Source organism: Grus americana, chromosome 8 (assembly GCF_028858705.1).
Source record: "Grus americana isolate bGruAme1 chromosome 8, bGruAme1.mat, whole genome shotgun sequence".
NCBI lineage: Eukaryota > Metazoa > Chordata > Aves > Gruiformes > Gruidae > Grus > Grus americana.
In genome coordinates, this window is record NC_072859.1 from 24131289 (window position 1) to 24150472 (window position 19184).

The 19184-nt window shown below is 54.5% G+C and overlaps 1 protein-coding gene across 22 annotated transcripts in view; it reads left to right on the forward strand.

Annotated features, from left to right (window-relative positions):
* PTPRF (protein tyrosine phosphatase receptor type F) overlaps positions 1 to 15181 on the forward strand; it is a 388339-nt gene extending 373158 nt beyond the window's left edge. For all 22 annotated transcript variants that reach the window (XM_054833252.1, XM_054833259.1, XM_054833256.1 and 19 more), the window contains 9 exons: positions 4097 to 4216; positions 5310 to 5464; positions 6787 to 7072; positions 8914 to 9092; positions 11532 to 11658; positions 11886 to 12011; positions 12659 to 12813; positions 13267 to 13402; positions 13541 to 15181. In XM_054833252.1, coding sequence (XP_054689227.1) covers positions 4097 to 4216; positions 5310 to 5464; positions 6787 to 7072; positions 8914 to 9092; positions 11532 to 11658; positions 11886 to 12011; positions 12659 to 12813; positions 13267 to 13402; positions 13541 to 13609 — 1353 coding nt within the window. In that variant the 3' untranslated portion in view covers positions 13610 to 15181. The remainder of the gene's footprint in view (positions 1 to 4096; positions 4217 to 5309; positions 5465 to 6786; positions 7073 to 8913; positions 9093 to 11531; positions 11659 to 11885; positions 12012 to 12658; positions 12814 to 13266; positions 13403 to 13540) is intronic.
* Positions 15182 to 19184: the final 4003 nt, after the last annotated feature.

A 19184-nucleotide genomic window follows, 5' to 3' on the forward strand; every position in this document is an offset into this window, starting at 1 on the left:
CATCCTACAATTACCTTCTGCAGTGTTGGTTTCTGTCCAAAACACAGTGCATGTGGTCAGGCTTTTGGTGACGGGACAGGCACTGTGAATCCCGGTCATGGGCAGGGGGTGACCAGAGCCCTCGCAGAAGCTGCAGGCAGCCTGCCTGACCAGGCGCGCTGCCCAGGGGCTCTAGGCTGACCCGACTGGACCCAGACCCCAGCATTTGCTCCCCAACACCGCCTGCCCATGCCCTGGTGGCTTTTTGGCATGTCCTCAGCACTAATGAGCCACAAGCAGTTTTCTCAGGCACTGCTGGAGGGGCAGGTTGCCAGGGGAGGCAGCAGGGAAGCCCAGCCACCAGTTGAACCAGCCCTGCACAGCAAGAGCTTCCCTGGATGTGTTTGCTGGACCCTGTAGGTGCCTCAGGGCACCCACTCACAGGAGGGCCTTGGCGGGGAGCTGGGATATGAACTTGCAGGAAATGATTTTCTCGTGAGTTTTTTGTTGGCTTCTCCAGCATCTTCCAAGGCAGGATGGCCTTCAGCCACCTTCCTGCTCTGCCTTTCCTCATGCCCCTTTGGTGATGGCTAAAGTTCACTCAGGAGCACACCTTTTTGGCACCAAAGAAGATCCCGGTCACTGCCCATTGCTCCCAGCTTTCAGCATGAGTCACTGTTTTACAGTTGACTTCACTCCAGAGCCTTCAGACCTCATCTGAAGCAACCCCTTGGGTCCCTGCAGCATTGCTGCCTGCTGATGTTCACACTGCTGTGGGACAACACTGCTCCAGGCAGTCACATGGTGTCACACTGTTACCCACGGGCAACCTTGCTTGAAAGTCCCCTTGCCCAGGGGCCTCGGCACAGGCACAGGACCGTCTCTCTCGCGGCAGAGCCTGGGGTGGGCAGATGCCCAGCACAGAGCAGGCTCTGCCACCTTCCCAAGCGATTTCCCCAAGTCCCCCTCAGCAGTGCTGTGTGTAGATAAGCCGACCGGGACCAGCAGCAGCTTTGCAGCCCTGTAGGGGTGACACTGCTTTAAAGGGCTCCTGAGCTGCAGGGGGAAAAAAATCTTTAAAGAGCATCAGCTTTTATGGTCTGCAATTTCAGCTGGCTTGATGGTCCAAATCATCCTCCCTTTTTCATGTTTTCACAAAGCGAGAGGCACATAAAGGATAGAAATGGCTGGATTGTGCAATTTAGCTGCCTTCAAAGCTTTACAATCAGTTTTAGAATCATTTGGTGGCAGTTCAGAAACACACATTGTAGATTAGCTTTCCCAAAGCTGCAAGTGTGGCGTGTCCCAGCCGGGCTGTGTTGCACGAGAGAGATATTAAAGCAGGATTTCTCCTACCCTGGGCTATCCCCAAGAGCCCGGCAGAGTGAGGTCTCCCAGAGCAGCACTGTGGCTCGTTCTGTCCCAGCCTGGAGCACCAAGCAGCCATCCCTGGGGCGTGATCTCCCCTGGCACTTCATGTCCCCGGGCAGGGGTGCGAAGAGGCCGGTGCTTAAGGGCTCTGGGGAAGAGGGGCCTGGCAGCCATGTCCTTCTCCAGCCCTCTCGCTGGCAGCGATGCCATCTGGAGCTTGCAAGCAGGGCTGGGAAGAGAGCACAGCTCTCGAGCTGAGGAGAGGTGCCCGGCTGCTCTTGGGCACAGGGCATCAAAGGGGAGGGACAGGAACCACTCAGCAAAGCTGCAGTAAATGGCTGTTCAGGACATTACTGTGCTCCTTAAGTTAATCAGAAGCAAGCACTGCCAGAAGAAAACATCTCTTATCTGCTTTAGTGCCACAGTGCATCGGCTTCAGCATAAAATTTACAGAGCTTGAAAATGGGGCATAAACATTATGGGTAAATTTGGCAGAAAATGTGACTGACTCTTATCTGGTCATGAATAAATAATTTTCAATTACCAGCCCAGGCGCTGCTATTATCCTGCACAGGGAACTCCTCTGAAGTTTGTTTTGTGCTCAAGCACACACGGCCCCGTAGCACGTGGGTGGCAGGAGGGGACCGCTGTCCCCAAGGTGCGGGCCCAGGCCCAGGCCATGCTGTGCTGCTCCCCTGCAAACAGGGCAAGTGGCTGTCCCCAGCGTTTGCAGGATGCCATTCTGCCCTCCCCTCTCCTCCTTTAGAGAGGGGTCACATCATCCCCAAGCCAGGTGAGACAGACTCGGGTGGCCAGAGATGCAGCTGCCACCCGCTTGTGAGGATGGGATCGGTTTAGCTGTGAAATAAGGTTTGTGACCTTTGAGTCGTTCGCTCTGCAGCTAGTCAGTGTAAAATAACGGGCTGCTCTGTGCCAAGGAAGGAAGAGAAATATTCTAAGATTTGTGCAGGCCCTGCCATGCTGCAAGCACAGATCCAAGGCAGCACAGCAGCCTGAAGGGCCAGAGACCCTGGCCAGGAGGCAGCGGAGCTGCTCTGGGTGTGCAGGTGCCCGCAGTACCCCATCAGGCAGCCTTGCTCGAGGCACTTGTGCCAGGACTTACTGAGGGAAGACGCCAAAAAAAGCGGGGAGAGATCCATCCCTCTGACCCCAGGTTGCCGCACTCCAGCAGCCAGAGTACAGGATGAGGGCTCTTAGCTCTCTACAAGTCCCACCCTGCTTAAAGTGCCTTCAATTAAAAGGCAGAACTTCATTGATTTCTAATTAAGCCTGTTGTTTCCCTTCCCACACATTCCCCTGTAAACACGCTCGGCTAATAATTAAGTTTACTATTCCTTGACAAGCACAGATGATCTTCCATTCACTCCTCTCTCCTAGGGCGGGAAACCATTTTCGGTGCAGTGCACATGGGTGGGAATGAAGTCTTCCTCCTGTCAGCCAGGCTCTGCGGGGCGGGGGAGCCAGGTGCCAGATGAAATAGGGATGCTCAGGGCGCCAAATTAAATACAGAGCTCAGGGCTGGAGAGAACAAAACTGGAGGAGTAGTTTGCAAATGCTGAGATGTGAATAGGAGGAGGAGGAGGACATCATCAGGTGAGCAGGGAGGGATGCACAGGGAGACAAGGGGGCAGAGGGATGGGGCCCTGGGGATGTGTTAGGGCTTTCTGCCAAGTGGGCTTGCAGCAGGAGCCGTGACCAGTAGCTCAGAGTGTTCTGACTGTGGGGTTGGGAGGCAGAGAAAAGGATGCTGCAGGCAGGGGTCTCTAGGGAGTAGTGGTGTTTTAGTGATGCAACAGTGCTGCCTGCAGGAAGGGGTTGAAGGGATGGTTTGGCCACAGTCTGTGTCTTCTTGCAGATGGAGAACAAGTTGTGTTTGTGTCTGAGCTGGCATCTGTGCCTTGCTGCGGAGCAGTTCTTGAAACACCTGGGAGATGTAGATTTCCAGGGAGGCACCACCTGCCAGAAGGGCAGGCTGGCGTCTCGCAGATGCTCAATACGCTCCAGCCCGCGGCAATGCAGAAAGGGTGGCAGGGTCAGCCCCATGGACATGGCATCCGGGCTGGAGCCCTGGCATGGGCTGTGTCCTGTCTTTCACCAGAGTGGCTTGCTGTTTGGGGCTCATGGTGGCAGGAATACCCCGGGGACTAGGGATGCTACAGGAGGAAAGTAGCACCTGTTGTGTCCTCCACTATAATGGACCCAGAGCTGTGTCCTGTCTCAACTCAGTGCTGTGGGTTGAGGACCTTGGGCTGGAAGAGCAGGGAGCTGGTGGGGATACAGGCTGCGTCTTCCTCACCTTGGCTGCCTTTCGTGCAAAGCCTTCCCCAGAGAAACCACCGCTTCCCCTGTCCTGGTCCACCAGCTCTCCTCCCACCAACCCACAGCTGCCAACCTTCTCTCCATCCAGGCGTTGCTCAGGCAGGGGGATGCTGCAAGCACAGCCCCAAAGACCCCCATCTTCCCAAACAGGAGGTAGAGAAGAAAAATTATGGCAGGCACAAAAAAAATCCCCTCTTTGAATGTGAATCTTGTGAAAAGGAGCCTAGAGTGTGCTGCCTCTCTGCTGGGGATTGGGACACTCGGAGAGAAGGAAATCTGGGTGTTTGGGACCCCCCCACAGTGACTCTTTTCTGTCTTTACCCTTTGGAGGGCACAGCCCTATTCCTCATCCCGAATGCCCCAGTGAGCAGCCAAGCACTGGCCCTTTCTCCTCTCTTCCCCATAGGTAAAGTGTGACCAGTACTGGCCGAGCCGGGGTACGGAAACCTATGGGATGATCCAGGTGACACTGCTGGACACAGTTGAGCTGGCAACCTACACTGTCCGCACCTTTGCATTGTACAAGGTATGTGCCATGGTGGGGCACTTCCACCGCTGCCCGATGCTGTGGGATGCTGCCAAGCCCACAGGTAGAGGCCACCAACCATGCCTGGCTTGGCCAAGCCTGTGGCTAGTCCACACATGGGCCGTTTCTCACAGCTGGGCTGCAGTGGGAGACCAGCTGCAGGTTGTGCATCTGGCCACCACTGGATTTTGGCCAGGACACCTGCTGCTCTCCTGTATGCGTACAGACCCTGTGATGGGCCCCAGAGCGGGGCCGTGCTCGCCTCTGGCGAGTGTACATGTAACAGTTGTCCTCCCATTAGAAGGACAACACGGGAAGCAGTGAGTTTTTAGCGCTCCTGTCACTAATAATGCAAATGTAGTGGCCTTGCTGACGTGTGCGCATGCCCTTCTCTCCTGCCTGCTGCGTACCTCATTAGTGTTTGAAAATCCCTTGGGGCAGTGCTAGCAGCAGCGTGTCATGGCAATGCAAACAGGCTTTGCAGCGGGCTGCCTCCGTGCGTGACTGAGTCGGGGCCGTGCTGGCAGGGAGCACAGCAGTGTGCCATGGGGACAGGCTCACACCCCAGGAAGGCACCTGGCCCCCAGCAGTCACCCAGCCAGTCCTACTGCATTGCTGCATAGATCACTCGGCCACACCTGACAGGAGCAGGGCAGCCTGTGCAGGCACGGGGCTGATCAGCCATCCCACAGAGACCTGTGTGCAGAGGAGCAGGGAGGGAACTGGCTGCTGTGGCCCTTCCACGCCTAGTGCCCGTTTTTCCCTGAATGAGCAGTGAGTATGCGGGTAGTGACCCTGTGCTGTGCAGAAGGGAGTCTTTCACCTTTCTGTCGGTCTGCTCCACTCCCACAGAGCTGCTCTGCTTTCTGTATCAGTTGGCTTTCCACACAGCATCCATGTGTACAGAAACCTTGCAAGAAGCCTGTATTTTGCCTCCAAATTTTCAGTGGCAAAAGCCCGATAGATGCATGATCACACAGCATTACACACCTGTTGCTACCCAGCCCCTGGGTACCTTGTTACCTCATCAGTGGGTTCCCATCCTACGATGAGACAGTTCTCACGCAAAACAACTCCTTTTTGTCTTCAACAGAATGGCTCCAGCGAGAAGCGAGAGCTGCGACAGTTCCAGTTCATGGCTTGGCCTGATCATGGGGTACCAGAATACCCAACCCCGATCTTAGCTTTCCTGCGACGGGTCAAGGCTTGTAACCCACCGGATGCTGGGCCCATGGTTGTCCATTGCAGGTAGGACTACGTGTTTGTGAAGCTGCACCTGGAAACGTGCTTCTTGGCTGCAGGAGCTTTGGCTCGCCCTGATAAAAGTGGGGTCTCCTGTTCCTGCAGGGAAGGTTTCAGGGTACCATAACCTGCACTGCGTGCTTGAGCTGGCTACAGGTCAGCAACCAGGAGTGGTAATGCAGTGGTGACATTTGTGTTGCTGCTGCCCTGTCAGATTAAACAGCACTGCTCTATGGAGAGCCTCAGAAAACACTTTTACAAAACTGCAAGTACCATTTAAAAATGAAGAGATCTGTGCCCAGCGTAAGTACGTGGTCCCTTTGAGAGGCACATCATTGACAGACACACATGCAGTGACCTCTACAAACATTCATACACAGTATTTACAGTAGAACTCTTTCGCAGGGTAGAAAGGCAGCTCTTTAAGCAAAATATTAGTCCACTAAGGCTCAGCATCTTATCCAGGCAAGATTTATCTATACCAGCCGAGTGGGGACTATTACTGAACAAACCACTCCATCATTGCTCTTCCAGCATACGCCTTACCAGCAGTGTTTAATGCTCTTCTTTCATGCTCTGTTTCAGATAGGAGTGGGGTATAATTAACACACAAACAAGCTGTATTAAAGCCCTGTTAAGGATCTGACTTGCACCATAAATGAGGAAATGTCTAGCTCCGTATCTCTGCCTGTGTTTACATGTCATAACAGCATGTCTGTTGTTTTCAGGGTGTTCTCAGGGTGAGCAGTTTGGGGATTGCTACTGCCTTTCTAACAGACATGGAGAGGCATCCACCACTCGAGCAAAGGGCTCAGCATAGAGAGGTGTGACCTCGCCGTTCTGCTTTCCCCTCTTGAGCTGGCTGTCCTCATTTTATGGGTTAGGAAACAGTGACCCAGGTTAGGGGACAAGCAGGCTTGAAATTATGGGCTTCACTGATGCCAAGGCCCAGCCTGGACTTCAGGTCTTCTGACTCCATGCACACGTACACTGTCACTCTCCTGGCTGTTAAACACATTTCTCCTTCCCCCATGGAGGTGCTGCCAGCCACTGCAGGGACCAGCAGGGTGACACCATGTCCTTTCCGCTCCATCAAAGAAAGGGGGACAGCAGAAGGACTGAGTAGCCCCCACATTCTCCTGTGCCTCTCTCCCTCACTCCTCCTGTCACCTCTTGTTTGGGGCTCAGCTCATCAGCCTTCAGTGTGGGAGCAGCCTTTACTCCCCTTTGTGCGCTCTAGCTCCAGGTGCTCTCTTAAGCAAGAGTAGAGCTTGTGTGGTGTCTATAGGAGACGGTGTCATCTCAGGCCACCTGCTTTGTTCCCGCAGTGCCGGCGTGGGCCGAACTGGTTGCTTCATTGTCATTGACGCCATGCTGGAGCGGATGAAGCATGAGAAGACCGTGGACATCTATGGCCACGTGACGTGCATGCGCTCTCAGCGCAACTACATGGTGCAGACAGAGGACCAGTACATCTTCATCCACGAGGCCTTGCTGGAGGCAGCCACGTGTGGCAATACCGAGGTGCCTGCACGCAACCTCTTTGCTCACATCCAGAAGCTGACCCAGGTGCCACCAGGCGAGAGCGTTACTGCAATGGAGCTGGAATTCAAGGTAGGTGACAGAGCCCCGGAACCCCCCTTCCCTGGTGCCCTATCTCTGCTCACACAGCCCCACCAAGCTGCTTGTCCAGGAGCTGGGAGAGGAGAGCCATGGATCATTACAGACAGCTATTCTTTTGTGTGCTTCTAAACCAGGTAGGCAGTGATTTAAAATACATTTGAATTGTAAAGCCTGTGTCGGCCACGGTCCCCCCTGGATTGGCAGCTTCTGGGGAGGATATAAAAGGCAGATGGATGCGCAGTTCTCAGCAGCACGTTCTGCTCTAGGTTCACTGTGCGGCGGGAGCTGCATCTGAAATCAGATGCAGATCGTGTTAGTGATAATTGATGTTACTGTGAACAACTTGTCTGGAAACAGCTCCAATTTAAATATGTGAGACATTTATAGTCTCATTTCTTCAATGCTGAGCTCTGTTATCTTTTAACCACCTCGACACCAAGCCTCAGTGTCTAAAATTGGTGAAGGCAGTGTTTTAAGGCACACTGTTTTTAAGAAGCCAAGCCCACGTTTTGCTCTCTGTATCTGTGAATGCCTACTGCAGATATTTATTACAGCCTTGGAGATGGAAGTGAGCTCTGGTAAGCACCCATATTCTCAGATGAGGTGGATTAGTCCAGTGAAGTCGTGCAGGGGAATATAGCTCATGCAGGGACGCAGCAGACCATGCAGGCTGTGAAATGAACTGCAGCAGTACGGCTTCACCATGGGGATTCCCTCCAGATGACAAAGGAGCAGGAGAGGCAAAATACTGACTTTCTGCTTAACCTGGGGAAAGCTGAGCAGCTCCGTCCCGTGGTCACCAGAGCTGCTGGTGTCCTGGGCTTGGCAGAGTAGAACATGCTGCATTAGTATCTCATGGTGACACCTGCCCTGAGGAACCCCTCCAGACAGCCACAGAATTAGACTCGACTCGAGCAACTCTGTTCTAAGAACAACAAGGGTCTCTTTAGAACAGTAAGTGACCGCTGCATGGGAAACCCTGCGGAGCAGGATGCAGGAGGGCCTCACATGGCTGCATCACTCCCCAAAGAGCAACCCTGTCCTTCTGCAGGGAGCCTCTGCCAGGGACCAGCTGCCACGCACAGAGAGAAGGGTAGTTCTGGAGATGCTGGAGAGAGTCTTTTGGGGAAGGGGAAAAAAAAAATAAAAGAAAAAGGGGAAAAAAAAATAAGAGGAACTTCTGTTTGAATGTCTCTGCCAGCAGATCTAAGTAACACATTTACCATGGCTCCAGTTTACAGGGCTCAAAGAGAACCATAAAATGCCTCACTGTAACTCAAAATAGATCTTCTTTACCTAAAACTGTCACAATTCTCACATTTTTCTTGGGTTCTTCTGGGGTGAGAAGTAAATAGCAAGACATTGTTGGAAGATGGAAAGCTTTCCTTCCCTGACACCACCAGGCGTGTGTCCCTGGTTCAGCGAGGTACACAGCGTCATGGCCTGGCCCTTTGTGGGTCAGAGAGCTGCTGTGGGTCTCCACTCCTCTATGGGTGGCTTTGGGGCTGCACCAATGGGTCAATGCAGAGCCTAGAGCCATGCACCGAAAGCCAGCAGCGAGGCCAAGCCATACCGAGGTGTGCAGTGTCACAGTACTGAAAAACAGACTGATCTAGTGTGAAATGGAGCAGCTGGGTGCAGCCTCCTCGTAACGTGGTGGCAGAGCCCTTCATGTGGTCCAGAAAGGCCTAGTCCCCAGTGGCTGTCCCTTGATCAGAGGAGGGAGCGTGGCTGCATGCCCAGAGGGACTCCTGCCTGCCCTGCCTGCTGCCATTTTGCCCCCAGACTGATGCATCCACAGCAGGGGTCTGACATGTCTCCTCCTCTTTCAGCTGCTGGCCAACTCTAAAGCACATACCTCACGTTTCATCAGTGCCAACCTCCCATGCAACAAATTCAAGAACCGCCTCGTGAACATCATGCCATATGAGCTGACGAGAGTCTGTCTGCAGCCCATTCGGGGTGTCGAGGGCTCCGATTACATCAACGCCAGCTTCATAGATGGGTACAGGTAAGGACCACCTTAGGAACTGCGTGGAAGCTCTGCTTGGGAAGCTGGGCAGAGCAGCCTTCTCTTTCCCAAGGACTGGTCCTGGAGGTGGGCTGGGGATTACTTTGTTGCATTTAATCTATTTCCATCTTCTCAGACGCTCCAGTGCGTATAGTTACAATATGTGAAGACTGCTAGTGAGTGAGCACTGCCAGCCTGGCTTGTATTGCTGTAGACAGATGCCCACATGGCTGGGGTGGGAGGCTGTGCTGGCTTCTGTGGAGGTTTATAGTATCTTCTGGTAGGCATCCTTTGGCATGTGTTGTATATCTGCAGCATCTAATGCAAACCTGCCCCCCCTCAGCTGTAGCACCCAGAGGCAGAAGCGTGCTTGCACTGCATGGCTGATCCAGACAGGACCCCAAGGCTCATTGTCCCATGTCTTGATTTTGGGGGGAGTCTGGATCCTCAGGCAGGGCACTCAGGCTGGACACTGGGGAGCCCATCACTGGGTTCTGCTCCCCAGGATACCTTTTAGAAAGCGCAAATTAAGATCTAGTGTGGCAATAATACTTACAGTTTCTCTATCCAACTGCTGGCATCGCATTCTCAGATGCTAAGTGCCAGGAGAAGAGAATGCAGGGAAACAGCTCAGTGGCCACATCGCCTTCCCAGCCAATCCCCGGACGCTAATCCAGACCAAATCCCAACGATGAACATACAAGGATCATTCCTGTCATCGCTTTGTGCGCCATCGCAGTAGGGTCACCCAGCGCAGGAGTGGGGGATACAACGATGGATGTGGCACGGTGCCTCTCCAGCTTGGCTCTGCCCAAATGCTTCTTATGGGCTGGTGGCCTCGCGGGAGCAACAGCCACTGCCAAAGGGAACAGATGTTGGTGCAGCCAGGCCAGCGGCTCTGTGCCTCCGTCCCTGCTCCAGCAGCTGAGCCCAGAAAGGGTTCCCAGAGGGAAGGGCTACAAGGAGACAAGAGTGGGCAAGGAGCAGAAGGGGAGCAACCCTGGGAGCATCCCAACACAGCAAAGCCGCAGCAAGCCAGGCTCCCTCAGGGTGGGACAGAGTAAGGGGGGAGGATGAAGTTGCTGGAGAAAAGCTGTCACAGAGCAGCCTCCGCTCCCTCCTGCCTGTGTGGCTCCAAGCTGGCCAGCGCCATGTCATTACTGCGGCTGCCTGCCGGTGCACCCGCCCCAGCAGCCTGGGGTCTGGCAGGCGGGCTGCAGACACTGCGTCCTGGCTCCAGAGCTGATTAAGAGCGATGCTGGTTTTGCCCCTTGGTGACGCTACGGAGGGAGGGCTGCCAGCACAGCAGGTGGTACCATTTCATGTGCTACCTACCCCATCCCTGAAGAGCACTGTTATCTCTTCCCGTCCTTTCCTTTGAACCGAGCAATCTTCTCTGTATTATCTAAAGAGATCAGTTGGCCCAAGGTCCTGCAGATATCACTGATACTGCATCTTTATTAGCTCTCTTGTTTCATTCTGCACCCCTACTCCCTGCTTTTTATGATGTCTTATAAATCCACCTTGAAGCAGCCCCTGTCTTCATCCTGCACATTACAGCTGTCCTGCAGCACGTTCATTAATTTTTAGCACCAGCAGAGAGATGAAATGCTGGATGGGAGGATGCCGCCCCCCATCCTGCGGGCTCCGGCGCCCCGCAGTGGTGAAGCAGGCGTGCCCAGTGTGTCGGACTGGATGCTCGGCAAAGCCAAAGAACCAGCACGCCCGAGCTGGCCCTTCTCAGAGCCCAAAGCACCGAGGGTGCTTTCTTCAGTGGGGGGTGCTGGGCTGGGTCAGATCAAGCTCTGCTTTCACACAGGACATTTTGAGAGATGCTCTGGTTCACAGAGGACAAATTTGAAAGCTTCAGAGAAGCTGGCAAAATTATATTTGTGGTTTCCACACTGCTCTAGTTATTAGCTGGTGTGCGTGATCCAGGTGACCTGATTGAGTTGCTCTGTGTCTTCCCATGCAACGGGGGGGACAGTGGGTGCTGCTGAGAGTAAACGTGCAGGAACCCAGGGGTGCTGCTGGGATCATCCCCCAAGCCTCTCCTTTCAGCCCGGATGGGTGCTGGCAGCCCATTCACATGGGCCTGGGTGCTGAGAAAGCTCTCAGTGCAGTGGTGCTGGGGACAAGCAGCCGCAAGAGGCTGGGCTGGGACGCTCACCCCAGGAAGGACTAGCAGCCTTTCTGGATCCTGCACCCACTGGTGCCCACTGCATCCATGGGGAGCACTTGGAAGACGTGCTGGGCAGGCTCATCCCTCCCCCAGAGTCCATGGCTGGTCCTAGAGACCTGCCTCCTGCACCTGCATTGCCAGCCCTGCTCCCAGTTGCACAGAGCCCCTGCCTCCAGCCCTCCCAGCCCACCAGCCCCCGGGAGCAGCTGCTGCCCACTTCCCAGGCGCTGGTCTGAGCACTGTTCTGTTTGTCACAGGCAGCAGAAGGCCTACATCGCCACGCAGGGACCGCTGGCCGAGACCACAGAGGATTTCTGGCGGATGCTCTGGGAGCACAACTCCACCATCGTGGTGATGTTGACAAAGCTGCGCGAGATGGGCCGGGTACGAATCCTGCTCGGGGGAGAAGGGGGCTGTGTGGCTGCTGTCTGTGGGCACAACCTCTCAGCTCACCCCAGTCTGTTCCCAGCACCAGCCGCTCTGGGCCAGCCTCCTGCTGGCGTATCCCATGGCTGACCCTGTGGCCCCACAGCCACATATGCTCCCAAGGAGTGGGAGGGAGGAGTGGCAGCTTGTCGGTGCTCATGTCTTACCATGCTCCTCATCCACAGGAGAAATGCCATCAGTACTGGCCTGCGGAGCGCTCTGCCCGGTACCAGTACTTCGTGGTGGACCCCATGGCAGAGTACAACATGCCACAGTACATCCTCCGGGAGTTCAAGGTGACGGATGCCAGGGTGAGTGCAACTGCTGGCTCCCCAGCTCCCCTGCCCCCTGTGCCTCTGCCCCACCTCTGCTCTGCCCCGTGCCTGCAACAGCTCCTGGAGGGACCAGAAAGCAAGGTGCTGCCTTGCGCTGCAGACAGAAGGGGCTGCTGCCCCTCACCTGCTGCTTCTCTCACAGCAAGTTCCTTCCTTGCCAGCTGTGTCAGCCCCAGTGAGCAGCTCACTGATCCCTATCAGCACCAGACCCTGCCTTGCCTGTGCTGTGCACGTGGGCAAGCATTTAACACGGGCTCCCCTGCGCCTGGTGTCTCCATGTGCAGCATCTGACTGGGCGCAGGACCCCTGTGTGACAGCAAATGTGGTGCTGGGGTGGAGCTGGACCCCAAAGAGGACCAGGGCACTGACACAACAGACCTTGCAGGAGCCCAAAGTTCTGCTTCGCTCGGCTGCCCTGGGGTGAACGTGAGAGAGCAGAGGCAGGCCCTGAACACTCAGTGCAAAATCTGCCTGGGCTCATCCGTGGCCTGTGCACCCTCTCACCTGGCCTGGGCAAGGGGGTCTGAGAGCAAGTCAGCAGCATCAGTGCTGAGGGGAGCGAGATCAGCCCCTCTTGCTGTCTCCTCACCCACGGTTCACATCTGACGCCCCTGTCCCCGCAGGACGGCCAGTCACGGACCATCCGCCAGTTCCAGTTCACAGACTGGCCTGAGCAGGGAGTGCCAAAGACGGGAGAGGGCTTCATCGACTTCATTGGGCAGGTGCACAAGACCAAGGAGCAGTTTGGGCAGGACGGGCCCATCACGGTGCACTGCAGGTGAGTGGGGACAGGTCAGTGCCCACCTCTGCCTTCGGAGATGTCCCCTACCTCGCTCACCCTGGCTGCTGCCAGCTCCCCTGCACATGGTGCCCCTCCTGCATGCTGCTGGCAAGAGGCAGGCAGGGGACAAAGAGGTGACAACATCCATGGGTGCTACTGGCAGCCTTTCTGCCAGGTGACTAGACTAACCCTGTGCCCTGGTGGTACTGATTTGTAGCCCCTTGGAGGAGTCCTAGGGCAGGGCAGGATGCCACGGCAGCTTGGCCCAGAGGTGAGGCAGAATCGGTGGGCCCCATGGGGCTGGGGGGTGCCTTTGTCTGGCAATGTCCCTGTGGCCTCACCTGGCCCCACTGTGCAGGTCCCCTTGCTCCATGAGCTTGCACCACTTGGAGTTCTGCGGAGCCTCGCTGGGGCTGGCAGGTCTCTAACGGCACCTCTTGCTCTGCGCAGCGCTGGGGTCGGGCGCACAGGTGTGTTCATCACGCTCAGCATCGTGCTGGAGAGGATGCGCTACGAGGGGGTGGTGGACATGTTCCAGACGGTGAAGACCTTGCGAACGCAGCGGCCAGCCATGGTGCAGACAGAGGTGAGTGACCCTTCCTCCCCAGGATGGTGGGAGATCTGTGGGCGAAGGGAGGGGAGCCAGCATCTCCGGACGTTAAACCCCGCTGCTCGATGTCCTTGGGTCGCCGCTTCTCACACTTCCTCCCTTGTTGCCTTGCAGGACCAGTACCAGCTGTGCTATAGAGCGGCACTGGAGTATCTCGGCAGCTTCGACCACTATGCAACGTAACTAGTGCTTTCCTCCAGTCGCGGTGGGGATGCCTAGGAGTGGAGATGGGTCCCTCTGAGCCAGAGCCGCCCATTCCTCAGTCCTTCTGTACAGACGGAGGTGCTGCCCAGGCAGCAGACCTCCACGCCAACCAGTTCTGACCACGGCATTTAGGAACTTCGCCCCAGCGCCAAATGAGGGAATCCGACTCCAAAATCATTTCCAGTCTCTGGCTGAATTTCTGCTCATGTGCATCTCTCACCCTCTCTCATGCGACTGCATTTCACAGCGAGGCTTTAGGTGGGTGGAATGGGATCTTTTTTTTAAACATGTAAAATAGTTACTAGTGGTTTTTATAATCTCCTCTCTCTTTATTTTTTATTTTTTGCAAGTCTTAATGTTTTGCCCAGGCAGAACTGGACCCACCAAACCTTTGGGAGTTGGTTGTTGGTTTTTTTTTTCATTTCCTTTCGCTTTTATATTTTTTACTGCCCTGTGTTTATTTCAGCCCAGTCACTGCTGGTTCTGCCCATTTTAGTGCAGCTTCCTTGGTAATTTGCAGCAGCTGGCTTGTGGTTCCTGCCCGGCTCCATTCCCCGTAGGCTGCTTTTTAATCCTCTGTAGAATATGAAATTTCATGGAACTGGACCTAAGCTACCAATTATTTTTTTTAGCCTTTCCCTCCCCCCCATTATTTCCTGAGTAGGTTTGGGTTTGGGAGGGCATGTGGGGTCACCGGAGAGGCGGTCCCCTTTGTCAGCTGGAAACTGTTCAGTCCTATTACGATGCGTGTTAAAACCAATCCAGTGACCATGTGTATTGGCAGATCCCGATATGACGTGAGTTGTCATCGCCTTGTTTGTAAGAGACCCGAAATCCCAGGCTCCGGGCTTCAGAGCCTCTTTTTGTGTGTCTCACGGGGAAGGGGGCAGGAGAAGTGAGTGGGTCTCACGCTTCCCCAGGGAGGGGATGGAAAGAGTGAGATACGGCCTTTTTTGTTAATCCCACGGTTCTATGCGTGCAAGCGCCATTCTGTCACCTCTCACCAGTGAAGTGCATCGGAGCATTTACAAAGGCAAGGAGCACAAGCCCAGCCACCCCCAGAGCAGAGCCAGGCAGGCTCTCTTTGGAAAGCAGGGTACTGCAGGGAAGGGGAGGGGAGTACACATGGCTTCAGAGGTTGGGTGTATCTATAATTTCTGCTATCCTGCAAATGTTAAAAGTCACTAGAATATTGTACTTTCCGCTACTTCAGGACGTTCTAATGAACCAATGTGGCAAGACTACTGGACTTAATTTAATGGTACTATATATTAATACTCCTTATTATATCACGCTTGCACTAAAGACAGGGAGTGAGCAGCCCTCTTTCGAGTGCATTGAGTTATGAATAAAGGTGGTGGAAGGGTATCTAATTGTATTATCACATGTATTCCGAATGTTAAGAATCCAAACTACGTTGAAATCAGCAATCCAGGGTTGGTAATGTTGGAGGACACATTCATTTTTACCTTGTGGATGCATAGTGCTGTAGGGGTCACTGTTGTATACAGTCTGTTTTCTATTTGTTAATAAAAAAAAAAATCTACAGCATCATTGCATAATTCTTGATGTTAATAAATTTGAATAATCGGGTTTCATACAAGCTGGCTTTGCTGTCTGTTTCTTCAGCAATAATCAGAGGCCATAGAGTCCCCTGGAGATGGGCATGCTCCCCGGCCTGTTGCCAGAGAAGTCCTTTCCCACAGGCACATCGCAGCCATGAGTGCTCCACATTTCCCGCAGGGACGCTGTGCCAGCAGGGAGCTTGGAGACCCTCTGTGCCACCCCCCTTTGTTTGTGTGTGTGCTCACCTCCTGCCCACCTGCAGCTGTACCGAGGTGCACCAAGAGCCCTCAGTTCTTGGCACCTGCAGGAATGACTCCTGCCAAGCCTCTCTGCAGCCATGGCCCTCTCTGGGTCCCCTCCACTTCCCAAAGGATGGATCATTCCCACCAGGAGGAAGCCAGTAGCCGCTTTCTGCCCAGGCCATGCTCTGCATAAGCTGTCCCAATGGTGGCTAGGGCCTGAGAGCTGCTCTACTGCCAGTTACTAATCCTCAGAGGACCCCAGGATGTACCAGGATACGGCCCTGGGGTGATGCTGAGCTTTGCTGGAAGCACATTTACCTGCACCCCCTTGCCGGCCAGCATGCTGGCTGCAGGACCAGGCTGGACATTGCTTGTGGGTTTGCAGGAAAGAGAGGGGTTGGTGGTGGTGGGTTTGGTGGCAACGTCAGTCCTGGATGAGGCTGAGACGTTGCCAGCCTCTTGGGATGCTGCAGTAACACTGTTCTGCAGTGCTGAGCAGTTGTGAATGCATTTAGTGCCCAGCAGTAAAACCACCGCCTGGCCCCTTCCTGCAGAGCAGCACTCGAGAACATTCAGGTGTGAACCCCCTGCTGAGGCATGTGGCTGTGCCCACAGTGTGCGGGCCGGCCAGCCCCAGCCCTGCCTACACGTGAACTGCAAAGTTCTGGTCAGTTCCGGCTCCTAGAGAGAGCAGCACCTGCAAACAGCACCAGCGTGCAAGGGAGGGCCAGTGCAAGGGGCAGCACCACAGGCCAGGGCCTGAGGAAGCCAAATCTGCCCTGACCAGCATGTGCACGATGGGTGGAAGCGTGTGGCAGACAGACCAATGAGCTTTTCCCTGACGTGACTGTGGGCGCCTTCTTACTGACTCCTTGCTGACTTTGCTGGAGCTGTGACACGTGGTGCTTCCTGCCCGGCCAGACCGGTGCCTGAGCAGGTGCCAGGTGCAAAATGTTGTTTCCCCCTCACCCAGCTGGTTCCTACCCCGGTGCTTCACCCCTGGGATGACCTGAGGCTGATGGAGCCTTTCCCTGGCTCTGCTGTTGGGCAGCCCCACTCGAGGATGCAAACCCGAGGGCAAAGCAAGCTCCTACCCTTGCAAGGCAGCACGCATGCACGGGCGTGTGCATGCATGCCACGTCCCAGCGCCACTGGCATCGGGACGCTTTGCTTTGCACCGCCACCAGGGCCCAGGATGGCAAGGCTACGCGGCCATGCATGCACCTACTCATACGCGGGTGTGTTTGGGGAGGAAGGACACCATGATAAGCATCGCGCTTTAGGAAGCCAGCCAGCTGGGAAGCAGGCAGCGAGCAGCAAGAATGCTTTGGCTGTGCCGGTAAACCACAGCTGGTGATGATGCTTTCGCCACGTGGATGTGCCACTCACCGAGCACTGACCGGGCACTGCCACATGCACAGCACAAACCTCTGCTTCAAACGCAGTGATTTGCTTTCACCAAAAAATGGCAGTTGGCAGAACACTTGTATATATGCACATGTACCTTCTTTCCCGTTGTCCAAGAACACTTGGGGTTTCCCTCCCTGTTTGATGCCATGTTCTTAGCCCAAACCCTTTACAGCCAACCCAGGGAAAACATGAGGGAACAAACACTCCTGCTGGCTCCACTTCTCTGCCATGTGTAAGGCACAGTGACCTTTTCAGGTGGTCAACGAGCTTACCTGTGGGCTGAGTAGAGACAGGAGAAGGGAGAGACAGAGAACAAGCATCTCAGCACAGACCACGCTGGGAATAACATGACCAAGCCCGGGCCACTGCAGCGAGGCTATTGCTGGTAGGCACTGTCTAGGTACTTACACTGCAGAGGTGAAGCCACGCGGCCAAAGCCTTGTGCTGGGCTTGCAGGGCCAAGAAAGGCTTGGCATGCAGGGGGCCAGGAGGCCCCCAAAGTGTGAAGCAAAGGCAACTGCTGCCTGTGGGGGGAAGTCCCACTTACTCGTCCTCCTCACAAAAAGCCCAAACTGCTCCCCTAAAGCCAGCTCACCCCAAAGGGGATGGAGTCCTAGGAGTTTAAAAGTGCCTGTTTCTTTATTTCCATTTATCTCTGCATATCTCACAAAATAAAAGGGGAAGAAAAAAAAAAAAAAAGATTAACCAGGTACAGTGGACAGACAGGGAGGCTAACCCAGTCTGCCCTCAGAGCCAGCGCTGTGGCTTGTGCCGTGCTCCAGGCAGAGCCACGCTGCCCCTTCCCAGGGCCTGGACTCCGAGCCTGGGCTGCGGTGCTCAGCTTTCCCTGCCCAGAAAGGATGGAGCTGGGCAGTTACTGCTGGCTTTTTTTTTTCCCCCCAGCAAAAATTTTCCATTCCGTAATTGTAGCAGGTAGCCCTAATGCAGCCTCAGATAAGCAGCTCTGTAAAGGGCACAGTTTGGCAGGTGGGACAGCAGCTAAATGGCAGCTAGTCAAAGGTGAATTCCTGGGCACTGAGGTGCTCTTCTGCTCTTTCTGTTTTCATTTTTTGTATTCATTCCGTCGATACCTGTAGCAAGAGAGCTGCATAGACCCTGCCTAGGCTTGGCTTGCCTCCTAGTGATGCTAAATCATAGGATCATAGGATGGTTTGGATTGGAAGGGACCTTTAAAGATCGTCTAGTCCAAACAACATCCTGCCCAAGCACTTGCCCTTTGGGCTTCTATTACTTTAAATTTTGTTTTTTTCAAGGGCAAAATAGTTGTTAAATAAGGAAAAGAAACAGCTGCACCACTGAACAAATCTGAGCTTACTCTGCACAGTAGCTTGGCAACTCCTTCCCCCACAGTCCTGCTCTCAGCAACATTGCCATTTTCAGTTGTAAAATTTCCCCTCCAGCTGTAGGAGCCTGAGCATTGTGCCTGCTGTGATTTTATTTTTTTTTTTTTTTTAATCCACCTTGGGGTTCTGGTCCGTACGCCTGGCAGTGCAGCATCTGAGTGGGTCAGAGAGGCAGCAGACCACAGGAAAGTTCACTGTATTGGGTTGGCTTTCAGGGCTGCTTCATGCCAGAGCATGACACTGCTGGAAACACATATTGGGAGAAACATACAGGGAAATTAGGGTTTTGTTTAGGTAGGACAGGCATGAGGGACCGAGGGTGGTCTCTGAAGATGGTTATGAGCTCTTTCTGGTGGGTTGTGCTTACTCTCAGGGTTGCCTATTGGCAGTTACACATTCAAAAAGCATTTAGTACAACATGAACTGTGAAAGTAGCAGCCAGTCCCGGCCAAGGGCAGTCAGTATCCCTTGGCAGGCTCTGTCAAGCATTCAGCCTTGTCCGCACTTGAAAGCATTTGCTGCTAAAGCCATACCATCAGCTCCCAATCCTCAGCACAACGGCGGCACATTATCGACGACATATGCTGGCCACAGGGGACTTTTCCACGTTTCTATCATCTGACCGACCTGCGCTGGCGAAACTCCCTCACGTGGGCCGCGCCTGGCGCCGGTCCAGCCCCAGGTTGCGTTGCTGCCGGAAGTTTGCGTAGTATCGAACTGTAGTGTGGCTTTGCTTACAGACAGCAATCGTAGGAGTGCAATTAGCTCGGTTAATACATTCAGTTGGCACATGTCTATTGTGTGTCACCACTCAGCGCCCAAAAACCATTAGCTCACTGCAGCACCCATTTATACAGGATTAATGCCCAGCACTTCCGACAGCGCTAACCGTGCCTGCACGACCGGCTGCACCGGCTGCGTGCTCCGCAGCGCCGTGAAGGCCCCCGGGTGTCCTGTGCTGCCGGCCCCGGG